Here is an 8,373-nt window from a genome sequence, read left to right as displayed (position 1 = left end):
TCTGATCTGATGTGAAAATATGACCCAGAGTCCCAGTGTCACAGCTGCAGATGGCTATCCAAGCCATGACAGGCAAAACCCTAGAGAAGGCATCTTAGCAGCCAGAGAAGTAGCAAGAGGCAAGAGCAGCCTGGGCTCCAGCTACTTACATGGTGGAACGTTCCTCCTTTTCCTGTCTTCTTTTAACTCCCAAATGGCTTCTCCTGGGAGAAGACACCCACCTCCTGTGGCCAAGACAAACTCCTAAAAGACCATTTCATCCTTTATTACAAACATGAGTTCATAAGTAAACAATTGAGGCTCTAAAAAAATACATTAAAATAAATAATAAGAATCTCAAAAGTCCTCGAAGCAAATAAGTTATATACAGATGAGCGAAGTATAGCAGGTTCTGTGCTCCCAAAAGTGTCCCAAGAGAATAGTTTGTAAGACCTCTAGGGAAGGGGAACCAGAGGGGACCATAGGGGCCAGCCATGATGTCAGTCATTAGGATGACTGTCCAGTCTCCAGGTGTGGCTTAGGTAATTGTGTCCTGCTGTGGGATTGCTCCTGGATTGCAGCCCAGCAAACAGGACACTCCATAGGACACAGTCAGCATGTTCATTTGTCCTCACATAGCTCCTCCAAGCAGATACAGTAGCTAGCAACCAGCACTGGCAGACTGCACTGCTGTCCAGGGGCTGATGGTGGCCCTGGCAGTGTTAAGGCACAGAGCTGCTGTAAGAGCGGCCAGAGCTTGTGCTGAACCCATCAGACGGGTCTGACTAGCCAGGATCCGAGGCCTTGGCTCAGGAGACAGGCATAGGGGTCTCCCAGCAGCTGCCTGTTTCCTCCTGTCTCCACATGAGCTTCTTTCTCAACGGTCCTGCAGCTCATGGTATTATCTCTTCCTCCATCTAGAGTGTGCAGGGATGGCCTTTCTTGTTACCTCCGGCTGTAGCCTGGCAAAGCGGAGCTTGGTGGCTGAGATATCCCTGCAAATGGAAGAAGATCAGTTAGCATCCCAGAGATAGAGGATGTCTTGGGTTCCTTTAGGAGAGAGGTGGTTGGGTCTAGACCCTCTCTCTGCCCAGATCTCAGGGAACAGCTGGTCAGAGTGGGGTTGCAGCTCCACACAAGGTCTGCCCATAAGGGTTCGGTGGCTCAGACCAGTCCCAGGAGCTTCTCTGCCCATGGCGTCAGTGACAGAGCTTACACTCAGCAACAGATGCTGCTGAGATGAGGGGCCTGCCAAGGACAGCCTGGGCCTTCCCTAGTGTGTGCTTTCCTTCCCCCACCCTGTGAGCAACCTCCTTCCTAGCGTCCATCTTCCTTCATCCTAAACTACGTCACCCGACTCGCTGCACTTTACCATCTGCTGCAAGGTGGGCTTGTCCACACAGCACAGCATGATCACGGCCACAGCTCTAGGAACTGTCCACTGTCCACTGTCCACTTCTTTACCCTAAGAGTTCTACTTGGGAGTGAGAAGCTGGGCCTCAGGGCCAGGTTTAGGAACCTGGGCAGGATTCAACCTCTCTGAGACCCCTTTACTAATTTTAAAACATCAACTAGGCCCAGCACCCGAGGAGCTGAGACTATAGGGTAGCCCTGAGCTCCAGGCCAGCCTGGGCTACATACTGAATGAGATCCTGTCTCAAAACCAAACCATACCAAACCAAAAAACAACAACAAACCCAAACAACATGAACAGCAAAAACTCTAAATTGCCAGCAGGATAAATGCTTGGGTAGTGAAGCAAGCTCCCTGTAAACTGTAAAGTGCCACGCCTTCTGCACACTGTGAAGTGCTGTGTGTTATTTGCAAAGCCTTCCTTATTATCGGTCAGCTCTTGAGTACATGCAGCTGCCTGCCTTGCTTATTCTGACACCTCTGCTCCATTTTTCTACCTTTTTCCAAAGATGGGAACTTCTAAGAAGCCACAGTAGGTACTGTCTAGCCTTACAGACCCCTCTGTGGCAGGGGTAGGAATGGCCAAGGCCTTCAGAGCTCCACAGAGACACATTTCATATACACTAATGCATCACCTTGGAAAACCCCTGCAGGATGAACGTTGCTAACTCCTTGCTTCAGAAGTCAAAATCTGAACTATGGAGATGCCTGACAACTAGCCAGGGCTCAGAAAGACTGTTTGTGGCTGAGACCCATCTCAGCCAGTAGTCTCTGCCCCACCAGCTACCCCTGGGCCACTCCACTGAATGGTCTAAGGAGAGGTTTCTGTTCTCAAGCCGACTTGTTTGGACAAACATTTGTGGGTCTTGTGTTGAGCCACCTGTGGCCACCAAGGAAGGTGATCCCGTTGGGAGTATCTAAGGAGCGAGCAACACAAGAGGCATTCACTCTAAGCCCCAATCTAGTGAGGATGCTTGAGTGAATAACTGTAGTTCTTCCCAGCCAGTGCCCTCAAGACCCAATTCACACCTGGTGGTCACAGACCATAGTAGTTAAGAACGTAGGCTTGGGGCTTGCAGCTAGAGAGATGGTTCAGCAGTAAAGAGCACTCTCTGCTTTTTTTCAGAGAACCAGAGTTCTGTTTCCAGAACCCACATGGCAGCTCACAACAATCCCTAATTCCAGTTCCAGAGGATCCAATGACCTCTTCTTAGAGCTCATACATTGCATACAGATGAAACCCTCTTCTAACTCCTGAGGGCACTATGCACGCACGTGGTGCACAGACATACACGCAGGCAAAACACTCCCACACGTAAAAATAAATCTAAAATCTTTTTATTTAACTTTTAAAAATAGAATATTTTTAGCCTCTTGATCTAGCCAGATGTGATGGATGCTGTGTGACTTGAAACAAGTGGGGTGACCTCTATGAGCCTTTGTTTTCTAGGAGAGATGATGAAGTCCCCATGCCACCTCAACAGAAAATAAGGCAGACGTGTATAGCACACAGAAAGCGGTCAACCACGCAGTCACTCTTACCTCAGCTTTCGGAGGAGGTCTCCCTCAGCAGTCCACATCTTGCCAGTCTTTAACACAGCAGCAGGAGCCTGGCTGCTTGGGGCGACCACAGCTTCAGGCCTGAATGAATGAAGTAGCAACAAGTGAAGGGCTGGCCAGAACCCTGACACTACCTGGCTGCAGGCCCAGCCCAGCCCCCACCCCTGCCCTCTGGAGGAGATCCATTTCCACCCTGTGCACCTGGCACCTTTCCCTCCTGGGCGGGGTGGGTACCAAGGAAAACTGAGCCACTGGGAATGTGTTCTGAGCCTCAGAAAGAGGCAGATGGATGGCTGGCCTTCCCAGAATCTGGCCACCTGCAGTTGCAGGGGAAACTGAGGCAGGGGTGGAACCCCAGCTCGGGCTTCAGAGGAGGAGCTTCTCGTAAACTGTCTTTGAACTGGAACACCCAGCCCTTGCTTTCTCAAGGGTCCAAGAGGAGGAGGGGAGGAACGGAGCCTCCCCTTTCACAGATGGGAAAACCAAGGAGATGTGGCATCCACACTCCAGTTCCCTGGGTGACACAAAATATTCTGTTCCGCCCACATGGGGGAGCCACTCAGGACACCTTCTGTGTGCCTGTGGAGCATCTTCCTAAAAAGGACTCGGAAGTGTCTTCCTTCTCTATCTCAAGGGGGTATTTGAGCCAAACAGGGTAAGGAGCCTCCTGCTTTGGTCTTTGTTTGGCAAACAGGGAAACTGAGGTCCAAGAGGAGAATCCCTGGCTGAGGCTATCCCTGGCTGAGACTATCCCTGGCTGTGCTTGCATAACTGACCACTCTGATTGATACCAGTCACAGATTGCTACTTCTAGATGTTGTTTTTCTTCTAAACAAACTATGAAGTACCAGAGCCTTAGGTTAGAACCCGAAACCCAGGGAGGCCTGGTTCCTTGTGGGCCTGCCACAAGGCCTGCCACTCTCTGAGGCTGGGCTATCACCTGGGCTGTGCCTCTCCTTCCCAGGAGTGGAGATGTGTGCTCCCAGAAGCCTTAGAGCTGAGCAGAGGGAGGGACTGAGGGTATTCCTGTGGGAAGGGACTCTGCCATGACCTCAGTGTACTTATGGGCTCTCCCATGTTGCTTGTCTTCTCTGGGCCTCTGCTCTTCTACTAGTCTCCCGAGATACCCTGTTTCCAGGTCTGGTCCCAATCAGCAGTCATCCAACCCCTGCAAGGCTAGGAGTCCACCTACCAGTGTCTTCGATGGCAGAAGGTGGCACAGGCAGAGTCCCCCGCAGTAGAGCACTCACAACGCTTTGGCAGGGAGCGGCGCCGGCGCCTTGGCGGGTTTCCCAGGCCGTAGGGAGCTGTCTGTCTGTGGGCGGGAAGCCAGCAAGGTAGTGTGTACATGCAGGGGGGGGCATTGGGGGGGACAGAGAGGAGAAAAAGAGAGGAGAGACACGGGATTAGTAAACACATCACTGGCCAGCAGAGACTCTCCACACTGTACAGCCAGTCACACCTCCAGGAAGGTGACCACCCCACTCCTTCCCATATTAAGCCATCAGGTCACACACCCCATCAATGGCTCTGCACACCGCTCTGCTAGGCTCTCCTGCAGGGCAATGTAAGGAGTGGAGTCTGCAGATCCAGTGAAACCTGGGCTGGTCTTCTGTGCTCTGGACCCCCTACCTAGGCCAGGAGGAAGGGGCCTGTTCAGCTGCCAGAGTGAAGCATTAGGCTCACAGTTGGTCCCCCACATGTTGGAAGAAGTGTGACAAATATACCTTTGCGTTGTGTGTGTGTGAATGTGCGTGTGTAATGGGATTGATTTCTGATCCAGTTTGGACAAGGTAGGCAGAGTAGGGGCCCTGAGACTAGTCCCCCCCAACACCTTTGGTCAACAGCTAATTTTAGGTGGCCTGGCATTTGGAGCTACAGTGATTCTGGGTGGACCCAACATGCAGGCACTGGCAGGGTTCCCGCCCTGAGCCAGCGTTTGGATGTGGATTAGCTCTACGCACGCTTATGTTCTCAGCGTCTCTTGCCTTATGCAATTTGAAGAAGGGGGAAAAAAATACAAACATACCCAGAAACTTCAACCTGAGGTATGCAGGGGCCTGGAGGCAGCATGGGGCAGGCAGAAATCAGCTTTGGCTCCTGCCTGGGTATCCCAGGCAGACTTCTTGTCTGTCCTGTGTGTGTGTGTGTGTGTGTGTGTGTATGTGTGTGTGTGTGTGTGTGTGTGTGTGTGCAAGCAATGCCTGCCTTGTGGGGAGGCTGGCGGCTCAGTGGGTGGAGCTGCACTTGGAGTGCTCTGCATAGAGCGTGGTCTGGGCATGGATGCTGTCATGCATGGAGTTATTCTCTGCAGGGGAAGTGTGGTTGAGCTCCAGCGTCCCTAGACTTGGAAAGGAACCTACAACTTTTTCTCTCCTGTGTGATCCTGAAGAGGCCACCTCACATCTCTGAGCCTCCATCCTTTGATCTGGAAAATGGAGCTAGTAGCACTTTCCTACAGGCTGTTGTGAGGGCTGGAAGGGTACGGAGCCCTCTGCCTGACTCTAATAGCTCCCACGTGGAAGTTGATGCATAAGTAGTTACTATAGGTCCTCTCCCAGTATCCTGAGATTCAGGGTGAGCACAGGCAGTTGCAGAGGTGGCTAGCTAGCCAAAAGCCTTCACCCCGACCCTCTCCCACGGTCCTGGTGGATGCTTACCCCGCAGTGTTCACCCAGATGATGTCCAGGTGGCAGAAGTACACACATTCCTTGTCAAGCCAGGAGTTGCAGGAGCATCGACGAAAACGCAGGTGGGGGCCTCGGCCCTTGGGTGCCGAGGCCGGCTGCTCCAGGGTGGCAGCTGCCTGGCCCTTCCCTGCACACAGGAGAGAGAGAGAGGTGGAGAGGAGGTCAGGACACCTGGCCTGTCTGGGTTAGGGGACCCGCAGGGCTCCTCCTCTTGCACAATAAGGAAGTTGGCACCCTTGGTGTTCAGGAACCACTGGCTAGCCTGGGGAAGCCCCAGCTACCAGCGCTGTGCCTGCACGCTGCTGCGGCCTCCCCGCTCTATGCCCTCAGTTGGTTTTGGGAAGGAAGCACCATGCCCCCGGAGGAGACATCAATGAATAGACCCTGGGATCGCAACACGCGAGGGAGGGCAGCTCACCTTCTTGCAGGGCCAAAAGCAGGGCCAGAGCGATGGAACACCAGGCGGAGACCATAGCAGCAGCGGCAGAGTGCTTGGCTGGGCCAAGGGAGCAGGGAGCGCAGGTCGCCAGTGTCCTGCTGCTAAGCCGAGCTGAGAGCTCATTGCGGAGGTGCCCTGGCCGCCTCTTATAATACCAGGCAGGGCGCCCGCCCGCCCCTACTGGTGCAGCCCCGCCTGCTTAGCTGCTGCACCTTGGGCAGAGAGCCAGGGACACCGCCTCCTCCCTGGGTGCCTGGCCCGCCCTGGCCTCCCGGTGAGGGGGAGAGGGAGGTGGAAGGCTGGGCTCCACCCTCTGCGCTTCTCTGCAACACCTTCAGGACTCTGCAGGCTCCCTGCAGGCCCAAGGCCCCTCTGAGTTCTGAAGTTAGTCCCAAGTTGTGCTACCCAGCCCCTCCCTACTCTCTGACTAGCACTCCTGAACTGGAAGTTTGGAGTGGAGGTCTCATCTAAAAGCAAAGCTTTCGCTCTTTACAGGGTATCTGCCACCCTCCTCCCTGCCCGCTGTGAAGCAAGCTGAGATATCCTTTCGATGCGTGGGAGGTGAAAGGCCCACTCAAGGTTACATGGCCTTGGGCGAGTCAGAGCCCCCTTTAGGACCACTGGCCTCAGGAATGGCACAACTCATGCCTGACCTTTGACCACCTGAGGCTGCCTCATCCCCATTGTACCCAAGGAATTCTGCTCCCCTCTCCCACTCCCAGCCTGTAGTAGGAATTCTGGTCCTTTCTGGAAGCGACTCACTTATGCAACCACAGCCAGGGATAGCTTCAGCCAGGGAGAGCCTCTTGGACCTCAAGTTTCCCTGCTCGCCAAACAAGTACCCCCTTGAGATAGAGAAGACACTTCCGAGTCCTTTCTAGGAAGATACTCCACAGGCACACAGAAGGTGTCCTGAGTAGTTCCCCAGTGTGGACTGAACAGAATATTTTGTGTCACCTCAGTGGCAACTTTATGCATAAATAAATAAATAAATAAATAAATAAATAAATAAATAAATGGAGAGGCCAGAGGCTGGCAAAGTGGCTCAGAGGGCCAAGTGCACAAATCTGATGATCTGAGTTTGATCCCTGGGACCCAGGGGTGTGGTGTGTATCTATACTCCCAGGATCCCTACAAGGAGGTGAGAAGTGGAGACAGGAGAGTAGCCTATATAATTATAGGCCAGGGTGCCTGGAGTAACCCAGAGGTGACAAGAGAAACCTGGCCTCAACAAGGTGGGAGAGAACTATCACCTAAAAGTTGTCCTCTGACCGCCACACGTGTGCCACAGCGCGCATGCACCCACAGTCATGCATACCTCTCTCTCTCTCTCTCACACACACACACACACAAATATGCACACACAATAATGAATAAATGGAGGAGGAGGAAGGAACAGGAGGAGGAGAAGGAGGAGGAAGGCAAAGTAGAAGGAAGGCCTCTTGGGTCCGGGCATTCTATTTCTGATGCCCAGGCTGCCCCACAAGTCCTGGAGGCAAAAGCAAAGACACATTGTGGGGAAAGAGAAGGGACAGATGAATGCTCCTCAGTGTACTGGCAGCCCCTCTGTGCCTGGCCTGCCTGTTTCATGGTAGTAGACGTACCTTATATTCTTGAGGTCTAAAGCCCTGGAGAGGGCATGGCCTGTGGCCTTCTCTGTCCATAGGGGTATTGAGGGAGCCCGATGAATGCACTCTGAGGGAGAGAGAGTGACTAGGGCTGGCCTGTGTTTGGACTGTAGAGCCCAGACCTTTCAGCATCTTTTTTATGTCTGTGTAGACAGACGTTTTAGTTCCTGCACTAAAAATGGATAAAGAGGAAACGGGGATTGGAAAGGTATAAGCCATTGTGTTTCCTTCCAGGGTGACATATGTGTGTGTGTGTGTGTAGGGATTCGCATCAGTCACATAGCTGGCATATGACAGGGCCCCTGTTGGAACCCCAATCTTGACCTCAAACCACAATAGACTCCTGTGTGGGGCTCACTGCCCTCCCTATGCCTCAGCTCTGGAAGAATGTAGAAGAATAGCTCTGAAATGAGGTGAACAATTCTATTAGACACTGAGAGGATGTGGATTGGGACTTGCGTGGGGGTGTAAAGGGTGGGGAGACAGAAGACAGAAGCGAGTGCAGGTCAATAGGAAGGAGTAGGGTCAAGGTGGGGAGGGAAACAAATAGATAAAGACAGGTACCAGGAGGTGAGCTGGGGAGGACCAGGAAGCAGGGACAGAGGACAGAGCTGGGATTTGAGAAAGTAAAAGAGAAAGACCAGGAGGAGCCAGAGGCAGGGTT

General features: G+C 53.0%; 1 protein-coding gene across 1 annotated transcript; it reads right to left on the bottom strand.

Annotated features, from left to right (window-relative positions):
• Positions 1-252: 252 nt before the first annotated feature.
• On the bottom strand, positions 253-6,419 carry Edn2 (endothelin 2). The gene is made up of 5 exons (XM_021161610.1): positions 6,061-6,419; positions 5,613-5,769; positions 4,145-4,267; positions 2,935-3,033; positions 253-974 (listed from the first exon to the last, which is right to left on the bottom strand). Exons 1-5 carry the CDS (start codon positions 6,113-6,115, stop codon positions 881-883), a joined length of 528 nt encoding a protein of 175 aa, XP_021017269.1. The 5' UTR covers positions 6,116-6,419; the 3' UTR covers positions 253-880.
• Positions 6,420-8,373: the final 1,954 nt, after the last annotated feature.

Source organism: Mus caroli, chromosome 4 (assembly GCF_900094665.2).
Source record: "Mus caroli chromosome 4, CAROLI_EIJ_v1.1, whole genome shotgun sequence".
Classification (NCBI taxonomy): Eukaryota; Metazoa; Chordata; class Mammalia; order Rodentia; family Muridae; genus Mus; species Mus caroli.
The sequence above is the reverse complement of the archived record's forward strand: the minus strand, read 5'-3'. Positions and strand labels throughout refer to the sequence as shown.

Coding starts and splice junctions, on each gene's coding strand:
- Edn2 (XM_021161610.1), bottom strand. CDS start 6,115: ATGGTCTCCGCCTGGTGTTCCATCGCTCTGGCCCTGCTTTTGGCCCTG. Junction 5,770..6,060: donor GCTTTTGGCCCTGCAAGAAG/GTGAGCTGCCCT, acceptor TCCTGTGTGCAG/GGAAGGGCCAGGCAGCTGCC. Junction 3,034..4,144: donor TTCTGCCATCGAAGACACTG/GTAGGTGGACTC, acceptor TCATTCATTCAG/GCCTGAAGCTGTGGTCGCCC.